The following is a 15649-nucleotide window of genomic DNA, read 5'->3' as shown; positions in this document are numbered from 1 at the left end:
TGGACACTGTCATATCTAACCTCTTTTTCTGGGTTTGCTGCAGGACATTATCAACTCTGAGACATTTATGGGACTTACAGAACAAGAGAAACAGCAATTGATGAAGCATGTGTCTCCAGTAGACAAGCCTGATAGGTTAGTCATTTTTTGAATCACGAATCAGTCAAATCATTGATAGGTGTGTGAGTCTGTGATGCTTTGCAAGTTGTCATCAACTTTTTCTAGAGTAAATCAAATGAAACACCTTCTTCCACCTTCGCTTTGAAGGTCTAGCGAGCCCCTTGTGAATTTTTGGCTAGCTTTCGGGCATGCACTTCTACTTAGTTTCCAATAGTCCTTTTGTCTTTGTAGATTGGGCAAATTTTTCCACAATGAGATTGAGAAAATGGCCTTTGAATTCTGATTTGAGAGGATTTCCTTCAAAATACTTCTCTTGTGTTTTAGAAACTGTCAGGTTGGTCCTTTTTGTGCCTGTCCTGGGGAGCCTTACCAGCCTGTACGTTCTAGGTGGAGATATCAAATAATTGTATGTATTGGGTGGAGATTTCTAACAATACAGTAGTTGTGGTAGACACGTCTTCAACATATTCCTGTCTAGATCTTTCCCCTGGAAAATTTTATCTTTTGTCCCCTTGTGCCTACTGGGGAGCTTAGAGCGCAACCCTTGTGTCCATATTAGGTGGTGACTTTATCAATGTCTGTTAATTAGTGGTACACAATGTTACTTACCATTGCTGAAGAATTGAAATGCACATGATTATGCGTTTTTCTTGTAACAAATGCAATTTTTGAACAACTCATAGACATGTAAGTCTTTGTACTAAGAGAATCTCTCATACTATTGACACTAGTTGGTTGCTTGGCAGTCTGAAGTATATGTTCAGCAGCGCCCAATTTGAGAGTGCCTTAAGAGGCTTTCAAGATCTTTTGTCAGGGGGCATGTTTGACTCACAAGAGTCTGGAGTGAGTCCAAGAGTGCTACAACACTATCAGCAGCTTTTGACAATTTCAGACTTGACGAGTTCAGGCTGGATAGAAAGGTGCTCTCAAATGGGAAGGAGGAAGAGTTCAGTGGAGTATGCTAAGGTAGACAAACACAGGCCAATTGCTACACGCTTGAATTCTTACGCCTTTTTTGCATGCTATGCTACAAGACTAGCACACACTTGTGCACACTGATGCCAATGCACTTGCATTCCCATTTGCAGGGTCTTTTAAAACTTTTACTAGTAGGAAAGTGGTGTCGGCATTCATGGAGTGTTTGTCAGGTTTCCTGGGTTGCCGTAGATTGCCACTGGTTCAGGGTCTGGAATTGGATATATATAGTCACTTAGTGTGTGAGCTTCGTCTGATGCCCATAAATGTTTCAGGTGAATTTCCTAACTCTTGTTGTTTGAGGGGGAAATTCAGATCATGCAAGGGAAGGAGTACTTGAAAGAGAAGCTGAAAGGCTTGAGCAATCATGGGGCGGATGGCCTGTCGTCTTCCACTGACCTTGTGACAGGAAAACATTTGCCAGCTGGTAATCTGGGCTCCGTCATCACTGGTAAGATTCTGAAATGCATGTAAGCTATCCGTGTCAAATCTGCTGCATCTGAGGATGGACACTCACATATACACAAACACACCCCTTATGCTTCATACTCTCCTGAGTCACTTCTTTGGCCTCAGAGGTAACATAGAATTTTAAAACGTTTGGAACTCCTGACATTTCTGAAATGCAGAAGTAGATGAAACACCCGACTCATCAGCTCCAAGTACTACTAGGTGTCAAACTTCTACTCCAACCTCACACATGATGTTTGATAGAGAACGTCATCCACCTGAGTTGTCCAGCAGACACAGGAAAAACTCCTTCAAACCATTTGGATTTGATGAAGAAAGCAATTTGAAAGCCATCCTCAGTTCTCGAACTCATTATCTTTCACATCACGGAAGAAAATTTGCCATGGAGGCACCTACATATGGACTGCTAGAGCAGGATGTGCTGCTCGATCTCCCCTCGAATTTAACTTTTCAGCAAGCGGAGCTACTGCATCAACCAGTTCGCTGCAAATCTCCACCCAAAGACACAGAGAACCTTGCAAGTCAAAACAGTAAAACCGGAAACGCACCCATACAGGATAACATTTGGCCTAGTGAACCTAATTTGGACTGGAGCGAATTTTTGTGGAATTCACCATCTGCAGGGTCAGTGAATGATACCTTTTAGAAGTGCATGTTCACTGCTTACAGAGCTTGCTGTTACAATTTATAGGTTTGGGATGATCCAAGCCTCCTGGTTACCGTTTTCTACGTTGTTCAAAGGTAACTTGTATGATAGTGTACCGGTGTTTCTTTTGTACCATTGGCAATCGGCAGAGTTACGCGCCGTTTTTGAGAGTTATGGAGACTCACGTTCTCACCACTTCCACAAAAAACCAATAATAGAGAGATTCTCCAAGTGCCTTTTCAGGGCATTTTCATGAGTGTACAAGCAGTTTTGCCATAGTGGGTGGATGTCATCATTAAGGGCCTTGGGCAAGTGTATTACATTTTTCCCACTCTCGTATCTCAGATGGGAGCTCCTCAACTTCAAGAAGCAAGAGAGTTCACCAAAGCAGAGTTTGTAATTTTTTCTTTCAACTGATAAAATTTTTAATGTAATCAATACAAGGTTAGGACACAGATGAGTGGACTTGTGAACTTTTTCTTGGATTATTTGGTGGTTCTTTGTCCTGCAGAGAAACCTTTTATAACAAATGATTCTCTCGGTGGATGATTTGTTTGACATGGTGACAGATCAAGATGGTAATGCATATGGGAGGATGATAGTTTGAAGTTTTGACAGAGGACTGGTGGAATTGCCTGATTTTGACCCTTTGCTTTCTGTGCATGCGCACTAAGTACGCAGGCAGACTGTTCGCATTAACAGATGCTGTGAAGTGGTTCCGTGTTCTTGAGCGCAAAAGATTGTTCACCTGTGAGTGTGGTTGTTTCTGAAAAAGACCGTCTTAATGGATGTGCAAGCCGTTATTGCTTTGGCTCACAAGGACGTGGTTTGAGTTTAGGATGAATCAGGAAATCACCTACAACGTGTGAGGTGATCCAAGGTACGAAAAAGTATGACACTCTGGATTTGAAAGGTCTGTTGGCCAAGGCTACTGCGGCTTTTGTTTGGAAGAAAAAAAGTAGATCTAAGTGAAAGTTGCAAGTTTATGCAAGACATACAATCTCCCCTTCAAAGAGTATCAGCCCCTGGGGTAGTAGTATGTAGTGAAGTGTCCCAACGGTTGCTCTGTTATTGCAAACACGGATGCTATCTGCATAGTCTCCTGTAGGGAAGACTCAATTACATTGATAGTAATATCAACCTCGCTCACAGTAAAGTTTTAACAAATATCAATCTCACTTGAGTGTGTGAGAAAGAGAGAATTATGTGTAAGATTCGTATGACTAGTGCTACTTTCAGAGCAAGAATTTCATTGCTGTGATGCGCAGCAAATAATGTATCCTCTTCTCTTACTGCCAATAAGGCCCTATGTCTTGAAGACCAAGCAGCCAATAAGCCTCTGTCATGGCATAGGTAATTTTTAGTAGATAGTCTGCGGCAGCTGACATTGGAGGGGCGGAGATGATATTGCATCATCTCGATAGGAGTATGGACAGTAGAGAAATTTAACAAAAAGTAGTGAAACTAAACTTTGGTGGAGGATTATTGTGCGGTGAGTGCCACTTTGCTGCATGCTTTGACCCCATTTTCTCGTTTGTAGTAAAGAAAGAACAAAGTACCTCAGCAGATTAGGAAACTGAAACATTTGCAAGGGTGCAGAACTTGGTTGATTTGCCCAGTTTAATCAACTGTTGATTAAAGCATATTTGAACATTGCCGTTTGATGGAAGTAAATTCTTTGGCTGTGAACTTAGCTGCAACCTCTCATTTACTAATCGAAATCATTGCCAGTCTCATTACATGACTTGCATGCATCTTAGAGGAAGTTAAGGGAAGTGCCATGCCCTGAGGATAGAATCAGTCCACAAAGCGGAACAGGCCCAAACCAAACCCTTTGAATCCTAAATGGTGCCCTAAGAGTTGCTTCGTTTTGGGAGTGACTCAAGTGATGTATTCTAATGAAGGGAAATTGTAGTGACAAGAGCTACTGTGTTAGTGAAAGCCTACCTTGTGTACTCGCGATGTGAGAGGAATCAAGGGCTGAAAGTTGGTTGCAAAACCGCAGATTTGGCACGCAAAATGTAGTAGATTTGTCGCGCAAAGCAAGGTTGAAAACACACATGATGATGGAGTGTTACAAACTCCTAACGTGTCAAGTCAGTAAAGTCTAGAGCCAACCTTCAGATCACGGCCGAGGGGCCTAAACCCTAAGAAGAACAAGCAATAGAAGAGGAAGTCCCACCAACTTATGGGACCCCGTTCGATGGGGCCCAAGTGACAAAGGATTAAAATAAAGCAAGACCCACACACACACTGAAAGACTTGCGTAGCAGTTGATGATGTGGCAACTATACGAAAAAACCCGGAAATTGCGTTTACATGATGACATGGCAGACCACAGATTTCCACGTTTTGCATTGACTGTTGACGTGGTAGTTGTACCGAATTCCGTGATTTACGCTAAGATTTAAAAGATGCAGACATTGTCTTTGTATGATGAGAATCAAGCAAGGCACATAAGGGCACCCCTTAAATTGATGGGTCTGCTCTAGTCTTGATAATAATTTTGGTTGAATGATCAAGAGAGAGTCATTGTGACCTATTTGTCCTCTACAATTCATCACAATACTACTTGTAAAGTCGAGAATGTAAGCTATGATTATTACATTTGGGTGTTTCCTTACTTGTGTTATATCTTATTGGTTTCCTTGCCCTTAACTAACTTTAAGACGCAGACATGATTTCTTTGTTACATTTGAAAACGATGACTATTCTCTATCTTGTCTAAATTTTTTAACTGTAAACAACCTTGGTAGTGAACAAAGATGTGAAACAATTTGTACGACACCTACTCTAGAAGTAATGGAGTAGTAAAAAACACCCTAGGAGCAGGAAAATGCTTTGGACGTTTTTATGCACAATGGGCGTATATAAGAGTTATTTGTAAGTGGTTTTGCTATAAACAGGGTTTGGTTTCCATAAAGGTTGTTCATATTGTTTTCTTGTGTGTTTGGTCCTTTGCTCTCACCTTGACCATCTTAATTTAAAAATTCTCTATTATCTTCTTTGTTTTCAATATATAAATCTTTGTAAGTCTCGAAAACACCATCTCTATCATAAGATCTAAGTTCCATTACCATCCAAGCATATCAAAACTTCTCTTTCTATCAACCACATTTCTTCATCTCCACACCAAGAACTCTCACAATCAAAGACTGAAGGATGGAAGCATGCATAACAAAGCTTCAACTACGTCTTCACTCGATTTCTTGGCGATCCCCATGTTGACTTAGAGGTGGCTTGCTTTTAGGTTCATGTCTCATTTCTTGTGGCACGCAGTACAAATTTTCTAAACTCTATAGTGGGAAACTCTTTTCCACTTTGTGGTAAGGACAAGTAGAATTGGACCCTGGATTCAACACTTGTGCTTTGATTGGTGGTGAACATGGTGGATCAAGTTGACAATTCAGATGTGTCCAACAAGTATCTCAAAATTTATGTAAGGGTTTTTGGGGTTAAATAGAGTTCCACAACAATAAATGATTGAAAGCTTTGATAGGATGTAGTCTTATAAATTTGTGCACAAGTTGTAGTCTCAAAAATCAAAGAGCGAATTAGAGAGTTACAAGACAAGCCTGCTAATAATTGGGATGATTTTAAGAAATCCAAGCCTAAGAAGGCTAATGTACTTTTGCACTAGGAAGTGAACACATCAAAGACAATGAAGATTTCTAGAGATGATCTGTATCAAGCTAAAAATTGCATCAACAAGCAATAGGATGGAATATTCTAATGGATTCTTTGCCAGTGTATGCATACATTGCTAGAAGTCAAGATAGTGAATCTATTGTTGATAAAATCCCAAATGAGAAGAAGGCAATGACGTTACCTTAGGGAACTGGAAGAAAGGAGGTACAACTACCTCGTGATGTAGCTTTCACGTAACGTTATTCCACCTGAAACCTGCACCAAGGGAGAAAAAAAACAACCAATGTAATGGTAAACTTAAGAGTCTAGCTTATAAATTGCAAGTTGACACTGAGATGGCTACAAAATTGAAGAAAGTACTTGAAGAAAAATCCTCAATAGCAAAGTGGTCTTTACCTTGGAAGAAGTTCTTGGTATTTCCAAGCGTGAGTTCCATGAGGAAATCATTGATATCATCACTAAAAAATTGAAGAAAGTGCTTGAAGAAAGATTCCTTAAGAGCAAAATGGTCTTTACCTTGGAAGAAGTTCTTGGTATTTCCAAGCATGAGCTCCATGAGGAAATCATTGATATCATTACTAGGAAGTAGCAAATTTAGGAAGAGCATATCAATTTTGACTCATAGGGAGATGGTGAGACTTTAAGTCACAAGGGATACATGGCATTTAAGATATGTAGAGGGCACAAGCACATGAAGAATAGGATGTAGGAGTGTGGTAGATTGTAACTAGCTTTCTCAAAAGGTACCATTGGAGAGCTTGCAACTATAACTGATTAAAATATGGTAATAAATTTTCTTTTTATCTGTCGCATGAAACTGAATGTAGAAATCATAGTGCTTTCCTCCCTATGGTCATTTTTGTTTTGCCTATGTGCCATGGAACTTGCGACCCATTCTAGAAAAGAAGAGATATAGTATGAGACAGTGGATTAGAGTGGGTTACAAAAGTTTGTTACATAGATTATTGTTGATTGTGAGAAGATCCTATTTTGGTTAGAAGAGACAAATCTTCCTCTTTTTTTGTCAGAAGTCAATTTTGGGCCTTACAATTAGAGACATTGAAAAATCAAATCTTTTCCAAAAAGATAAAGGAGACTTATAACTTCTACTATAGAGGAACTCTCCTTTGACTTCAAGTGGGGAACCTTCTACCATTGTGGATTCACAATTAGAAAGAATGCCCAAAGACTCAAGACTATAATGATGCCTAAACCACTTGAGCAAGGGGATAAGGTGCTAGTTCATGACAATAGTCTTGAACTAGCAATCAAAACAGTACAATCAAGAAGGTTTCAATGAGGTGCTTTGGTCAATATACCACGGGAAATTCATTATATAATACTACTATAACATCACTACATAATACTACTATATCACATACGTTCAAGTGGTATTATTAGAATCCCTTACTTACGAACTTTACAAGATTATAACACAACCTTTTCCTATGCAATCTGTATTTGTTTTGGAAGTTTTTCAAAAAATACCCCTCTATAAATAAAATGCAAGTTCTTCTGAAGTTAGAAATATTTTTCTATTGAACCCATGTGATAGGTTCATATATTGTAGGTGACCTCCCCGAGCCACATATTATGCAACATGTGCATGATAATGCTTCATATTCTAATTTGATGGCACATAGTTGAAGATTAAAGGGTAAGGATCAATTTATTAAGAAAAAAATTGCAAATGAACCATTTGAAGTCTATGTGCAGAATGAAGCTAGGCTATGAAAACTTTGATAATGGACATGATAGGGAAGATGGAAGGGCTTGAAGTTGAAGGAATTCGGTATGAGAGAAGGGCTTGAAGATGGTCATGATAGGGAGGACAAAGGGCTTGAAGGAATTCAACATGAGGAAGATGAAGATGAGCAGATGGATGCCATGCGGGTACACAACCATGGTGTGAAATATCATAGAAGTATTCTATTTGTTTTTGTTGTCTATCCCTTGTCTACCATGCGAGGATTGGTGACTATAAGATATGGTCGCAAGAAGAATGTTTGAAGAAATTATGGGCCATTTTAGGCTACTTCTTAAAAATTTGAACATATATATTATAAACAATTCTTCTATATTAGTGGGAAAGCATTACAACCTTCTAGGATAGGGGCTTCATCCAAAAAGAAACTAATTTTCATTTATTTTAGGAGGTGACACGCAAGGATCAAGGGCTCAAAAGTTTTTTGTCTTTTATAATTGATCATGATTGGATTCATGGTATGCATACACCTAGAACTTATGAACATTTAAAAGAAATCTTACAGTCAAAATAAGACAAAATTCTTTATAAAATATACTTTCTTCATATCTGATTCTTACATTTGCCAGGAGTCATTGTAAGTATTCACAAGGTTTACATAATCCTTTAGCTAGATTTCTTGCATCCATCTTGCATCTTTAAAAGGATAATTCTTAAATTTTGACGAGATATTGTTGGATAGTCTTACCACTTCTTAAAACCTTGTCTTCATGTTGTAGGATGCTCCTTGTTGGCCAATAGAAATACATCTTTACTCCCTTGAGAGTAGCTTGAATTCCTCTATCGCATAAGGTGGAACATGAATTCATACATAGCCTATTACCATAGAGAAGATAACCATCTTGCACATTGTATGGATCCTCTTTCTTCCCTAGTGCAATAGATGAGATTACATCTTTGAAGTCCGGATCTGTAGCATACTCATCTATCATAGAGGATAGATCATTATGAGTAGCTATTCATACAACATTCACCTTTGGCCTTGTGAAAGCGCACTAGTCTTCCTAACCATACCCGACATGCCACACTACTCCTTCAACGACTCATTCACGACATCCACAACTCAAGTAAGTGTTCTTCAATCGATACCTCTTCGTCTGAATCGTGCATGGGTGGAAAGAAAGCATCACAGTATATGAGGGAATCTATGGACACGATGCAAGCTCAAATAGAGAGCTTTAAGGAGTCACTAGGTACCATACCCCATAGCAAGATAGCGAAGTATGTGTTCCAAGAAAGTGAGCAGAAATTGCTCAAGTCATGGGGCCTAGAGGTGATTAGGGAAGTTGCAACACTTCCTTTCAATGGGCTAATCAGGCAACATGTGCTCAATACGTACAAGGCAATAAAAAAGCAATGTAGTAATTAACTCAAATTTTCAAACTTCCCAATGATTAGAAGGCCATTTCAGCGACTGCTGCTGAAGAGATTAGTTAGTATTTGAAAGAAGACAATAAGGCCAGGTAGAAAAGGAAAGATGGGGCTCAAGGTATTCCAATGGCGGCGCTGGAACACACAACAGTATACAGGTTTATTGCTGAGACCATCAGCTTGACGAACAACCCTACATATCTGTCTGAGAAATTGTTTGCAATGCTATTAGCCAAAATCTTAGACCCAAAAGCATATATCAATATTGCATAGTTTTTGTTCAGCAGTGTCATGCAGCAGATTGCCAATACACGACAATACAGGACTACACTGACCAATGAAGCTATCATGGAATTCATTGGTAGCCAAAAATTTGAGGAGGATGATGAGGATGATACAGAGGAGGATCAAGATCAACAACATCAAAAAAAGCCCGACGATGATGATGATGAAGATGGAGCTGGTGGGCATAACAATGGAGCATCCGCTGGGTGCACATCAACGGGGAATCCACCTCCCAATCAAACAGCAGGAAACCCAACATAACATCATGAACCACCAGCAAGAGACTATCCATCATCACAACAAAAAACTAGGGGACAACAGGATCAAGTGGAATCAACTTCGAATAAAGAGAAAGCTGTGCTATTAATTACTGATTCTAATTTTGACCCTATCAGATCCATTGAGCTGCTAGCACTTAATAAAAACCTATGAAGATAAAAAAGTCTTCAAATTGACCAATTTTTGGAAGATGATTTAGTATACTCGGATCTAGAGCGATTTCAGATGCTCTATGTGGGAGCTAGACGTATGGTGGCATACTAAAAGTTAGCCAGTTATCATGACCAAACTATCTGTCAACTACCAGCTCACCTTGCATGTGTTGAAGTGTTGGAAAAGATTCCAGAATGGGACCTCACTAGCAATGATAGAGCGGTGCATCCCAAAGTTACAGAATTAACCACAACAGATCTCAGGTCACCGAGACTTCAGATGGAAATACTCCTGGGCAACAAGCCCACATACCAGTGTATGAACGAGATCCAACACCAATTGAAGGATGTGCTCATTCAAATGCAAAGTGCTAGAGGAGTACTAGATCTCAGAGTCAAGGATTTAATAGAACGCAATGAGGCTAGTGGTAGAGGACTCTAGACTAGGATGTCACTCAAAGAGCACGAGACACACCTCAAGCGTCTGTTTCACCTAGTTCAGCTTACAAGGAAGATGATGCAACAAGAAAATTAGATAGTGTTAAACTTCTTAGAATTTGTCCCTGACTCTCTAGCTTTGCTTTATGCCATTACAGTTAAGGAAGTTGAGTTGCCTCGGTTCTTTCCAGCTCTTTTTCCACCACACACGGAGCCATCAGATCAAAACAAGTAACTAGAACCAAAATGGAATGAGATGGATGTATTCAGACAGCTATTCCAGGTTGGTACTTAGAACTAGAGATGTCAAAATTAGAGATTTGATGATTATTGGAAACAAGACTGGAGCTAGACTGGAAAACAATGGAACTAAAAGTTGAAACACTGGAACTAAAAGACAAGACACTGTAAAGAGAACTGAAACTGAAATTGGAATTGTATTTCAGATATACAGAGTACACTGGGGCATTTGATATTTCAAAAGTTGGATTTATCATAAAAGAAGAAAGAGAGCGTACCAAAATGAATACAAGAGCAGGAGTCGAAAGGCTAGAGTAGAGTCTAGAGAGTCAAAAGTTGTATAAAATGAGTAATGGGCCCTATTTATAGGCTGTCGACTGACTGACTGCACACTGTCAATTACTGGGGTAACTCTCTGGTTACTACTTCTAGGAACTTTCTTTGTCTGCCAATCCAACTTGGGATTGGTTCTCACCTTCTACATTCCTACTCTCCTTTCTTGAATTTTGTTATATACTACTGTGTGTTTCAGCTCTGCCATTGGAATACCTTGAGCCCTATCTTTCCTTTTCTTCCTAGCTTGATCATCTTCTTTCAGATACTGACTAACCTCTTAAGCACTCACTAGTATGGCCTTCTGGTCATTGGGAAGTTTGAAAAGTCAAGCTAATTCACCAACAGCCAGTTCTAATGTGCGGCCCTCAATTACTACAATGCTTTTTTCTCCCTTGTACGTGTTGAACACCTGTTGCGTGATTTGCCCATTGAAAGGAAGTGTTGCGGCTTCCCTAATCACCTCTAGGCCCATGACTTGAGCAATTTCTGCTCACTTTCTTGGAACACATACTTCGCTATATTGATGTGGGGTATGATACCTAGTGACTCCTTAAAGCTCTCTGTTTGAGCTTGCATCGTGTCCATAGATTCCCTCATATACTGTGATGTTTTCTTTCTACCCATGCACGATTCAAACAAAGAGGTATCGATTGAAGAACACTTACTTGTTGTGGATGTTGTGAATGAGTCATTGAAGGAGTAGTGTGGTGTGTCGGGTATGGTTATGGTTGAAGGAGTTAGGCTCTCCACATGCAAAGCAAGTTGTGGTGGGTTGGATACACTATGTGCAGGTGGAGGAGAAAGTGGCACCAAAGTTTGTAAGTAAACTGTAGATGGGTGAATCTGTCCCATAGTTATACGTATTCTTGCCATGAATGCTCCACTAGCTGGCCGCCCTTGATCTCTACGCTTTTCTTATGATGTGTCAAATATGCATTGGCTTGTCCGGTTAATCATTAGTAGAGAGATTTGATTCGGGATTTGGTTCACTCTCCACTTGGAGTTGGCTGGGTTTTTAAATGGTTTTGTTGTTTGAGATTGGATTGGTTGGTTAACTGGTGTTGGTTTAGGATTGGACTGGTGACTCACTGCTACTGGTACTGGTACTATGTAGAACAAATCCAATAGTTCTCCTTTTGGGTTTGGTTTTGGTTTTGGAACACCTTCTGCTCTTGAATAGTAGAGATTGATCTTGGCCCTGTTATACACTCATGGAAACAATAGACCAGATAAATCCTTGAGTCTCAGTGTTTCATTTGAAAATACCCAATCCACCTCATAGGGTCCTGACCATGCAATTTTTAGATTCAGTTTCTTTGGTCCCAATCTGGATTGGTAGAGTAGAACTAGACCCCCTCTCTGAAATTCTCTCACCTTGATTCTATTGTCATGCCAATTCTTTCTTTGTTGTTGTACTACTTCTTGTTCCAGCATAGCCCTCTGTGGGTTCTCATCCAGGCGTAACAGATCATCTAGTCATTGCTTTAGGTTCTTATTGAAATCCATCCCATATTCAACTGTCAGTCTTAAACTTGGAACTACAAATTTCATAGGTACAACTTCTTCTGTGCCATTAACCAGTTTCAAAGGAGTCATGCCCGTGGTGACTATGTAAGTAGTTCGATAGGCCCATAAGCTGTCTGAAGTCTGGTATCCCAGTGGTGTGGCTCCTTCTGAACAATCTTTGTAAGAATAGTCTTGATAGTTTTGTTACTTCTTTCAGCCTGACCATTGCATCTGGGATAATATGGTGTTGACTTCTTGTGTTTGATTGAAAACATTCCCGTAAGAATCTCCATCGTATCGTTAATGAAATGAGTGCTTTGCTTTGATAGTATCTCAATGGGACAACCATTTGTGCATATGATACATCCTTTTAAAGGTACACAACGCTGAAGCACTCCATCAATTCCCATTTTGTAAAGAACTCCTGCAATAATGGTGAATTTCAGACTTTGAATGACCAATGTTTTCCTCTTATTCTGAGGCCAATCTTCTGGGAATTTCCCTAGCTGAAATAAATCATACACTTCTTGCCATTCTGGGTCTGGTTCTTCCTCAACTGTGCTTTGAAATAGTTCAGCGTCTACTGGTTCGTCCCTCAAGGATGTTTCAGAGTATCCTTCAGTGCTTCTTGAAATAAAGTCTGCTCCACAATGTGACTTTCATGGTTTGCGAAAAATCTTAAATTTGAATTCCATTAAAAACATCATCCATCCTATCAATCTTCCTTGTATGATCACTTTATTGATGAGAAACAATAAAGCCAGATGATCCACATAAAATTGAAATAGCTTCCCCAATAGGTAATGCTTGAGCTCAGTTGCACTAAACACCATTCCCAATGCCTCTCTTTTTGTTGTTGAATACCCTTGTTCTGATGAATTGAACCTGCGAGACTGGCAAAGTAGACTGGGTAGTCAGTCTTCCCCTCAGGCTAAGCCAATATAGACCCCATCACCATCCCTAAAGCATCAGCATGTACATGAAAGATAACATCCCAGTTGGGTTGGCAAAGAACTGGCTTCCTACTAATCGCGTCTTTCAAGCATTGAAATCTTTTCTCACATTCTTTAGTCCAGATGTATTTACTTCCTTTCTTTGTGAGCTCATAAAGGGGTAAGGCTTTAGCTGCAAACTTATGAACAAATCTTTGGTAAAAATTTATATACCCCAAGAATGAACTCAATTATGAAACCGTAGTTGGCGCTCTGACTTGCTGAATACTCTTGATCTTGTCCTCAGTCATTTACCAGATAAGGTGGAACATGGATAGCGATCCATGACCCCTTGAAGCATCTGAGGTTGAGATTTGGGCAGTGAGTAGCTAACATTTCTCAAAACAATGTGTCCCAGTAATTTTCCCTTCTAGACCATGAAAACTGACTTAAATGGGTTTAAGCAGATTCTTTTTTCCCTGCATCTTTCAAAAACCATCTCCAAAAATAATATGTGCATCTCTTCAATGGAAAACACAGTGAAATCATCCACAAAGATGGCAAAAATTTATGCAAAAACTCACTAAAGATTTCCATCATGCACCTCTAAAATGTAGCTCGAGCATTACAAAGTCCGAATGGCATTACTAGATACATAAATGCTCCCCACTCAGTTATGAATGTTGTTTTTTCTTTGTCTTCTGATGTAATCTTTAGTTGGTTATAACCACTATAGCCATCCATAAAGCTATACATTTTGTGGCCTACAATTTCACCCACCATCATATCTATAAATGGTAGTTGAAAAGGGTTTTTAATGGTATGGGCATTGAGTTTCCTATAGTGGCTAGCTGTCAGTGCGGAATAGGGGATTCGAGGGCCAAGGGATATATATGGGCGTTTGGGTTGTGAATCCGGACCAGGTAGTCCTCTGGGCATTATACTGGTATCAAAGCATGTTCTATTTTGGGAAGAAGGCGTGGAGCCACTCTTTCATTGCATGTTCATGCAAAAGAGGGCATGCATGGCCGCTTGCTAAGCGAGGAATGTGAAGCCACAATGTGTGCAGCAAACCTAAGGGGGGGAAGATGAGGGCATCCGACCTGCACAAACTGCCTCGCGGGAGGTCTTGAAGGGTGTGCATCACCGAGCTGGGGATTTTTTGTCACAGGCTACGAGCAACATAACAGGCGGGATCTCATTCTCTCTCTCTCTAACTCTCTCTCTCTCTCTCTCTCTCTCTCTCTCTCTCTCTCTCTCTCTCTCTCTCTCTCTCTCTCTCTCTCTCTCTCTCTCTCTCTCTCTCTCTCTCAGGTGAAGCCTGCTCGCGGTGCCGCCATAGACAACCTCAAGCTTACACACCAAGGGCCTCCCACGGTGGATTTTTTTTGACCCTTTGAAGCAAGCAAGGGTGCATGCCCACCCCGGCACACACACCGTTTACATAAATTCACCGTCGGAGCTCGGCAAGGTGCCGATTGTTGGCCAGGGTCTGACCTAATTTCAGGCAAACAATAATTTTTGCGTAACCTGCAAAGTCTTACTTCTCAATTTGAGATCAAATTTCCAAGACCTTCATTCAAAGTTTCCTTCACATCTACAAAAGGCGTCGGCTGTAACAAATTCGACATCGAAATTGGCATCGGACTAGTTAGCGACTGATCAAGAAGTGCATCTTTGGAAATTTATTCGGATCACATACATTGCGGTCTTTTTCGACAAACATATCCCAATTGGAAAGGTTCATATCATTGACGACCAAAAGCGGCTGGGAGATTTCAAAGATTCAACAATACCAGCACGGCTTGGCTTCTCGACAATCATACATCTTTGAATTGCGGTTGTGGGCCTCATTAGCACGGTTAATTATCGATGTTGCGGTGCACACTCCGGTTACAAACTTTTTTAGAATCAAGGTATTGTTTTTTTTTCCTAGCACTGCACAGTGTCGCCCTGGATTTGGATATCAACATGACTTTTGATTTTGAGCACCATATGCCCGATCCTCCCAATGATGGCTCATGGTCGGATACTCTCACAGAGGGTACCCGCGCAAAGCTACGGGAAGAGATGACGGTTATGAATTGATTGATATTCAAGAATTTTGAGCACTTCAAGCACGTATGTCGGTGATAGAAACAAATTTTGCATCACTAATTGAAAATGTCAGTAAATTATCCACTTTAGTGGTACAATTTATGCAACAACAGGCCAAGGGTCCCATTGACACACATGCATGAGCACGTAGCCAATCACGGGCAGGGTCCTCCTGGTCGGGGACAAGGTCCCCCTCTGGATTCTCTACACTCTCTCACTGTGAAGGAGGTGGATGAGTTGTTGAAAAATAAAAAGCCACCAACTTTTAAGGGAGAGGACCAAGAGCACAATAAGGATGCAGTTAATATCTTTTTCAGCAAGTGGGACGAAGTTCACGCCTTACAGTGTACTCCGGATGCAGTCAGGATATTGCAGACAAGTATGACTC

At 40.3% G+C, this 15649-nt stretch overlaps 1 protein-coding gene across 2 annotated transcripts in view; it reads left to right on the top strand.

The window, feature by feature from the left end:
- The window catches only part of LOC147452570 (GATA transcription factor 27-like), a 68819-nt gene extending 66061 nt beyond the window's left edge, over positions 1-2758 (top strand). For both annotated transcript variants that reach the window (XM_086518206.1, XM_086518207.1), the window contains exons 6-9: positions 44-135; positions 867-1086; positions 1411-1546; positions 1725-2758. In XM_086518206.1, the coding sequence (XP_086374332.1) occupies positions 44-135; positions 867-1086; positions 1411-1546; positions 1725-2212 (936 nt within the window). In that variant the 3' untranslated portion in view covers positions 2213-2758. The remainder of the gene's footprint in view (positions 1-43; positions 136-866; positions 1087-1410; positions 1547-1724) is intronic.
- Positions 2759-15649: the final 12891 nt, after the last annotated feature.

The sequence above is a fragment of the Adiantum capillus-veneris genome, chromosome 8 (assembly GCF_014529385.1).
Source record: "Adiantum capillus-veneris isolate H3 chromosome 8, ASM1452938v2, whole genome shotgun sequence".
In the NCBI taxonomy this organism is placed as follows: domain Eukaryota; kingdom Viridiplantae; phylum Streptophyta; class Polypodiopsida; order Polypodiales; family Pteridaceae; genus Adiantum; species Adiantum capillus-veneris.
The sequence above is the reverse complement of the archived record's forward strand: the minus strand, read 5'-3'. Positions and strand labels throughout refer to the sequence as shown.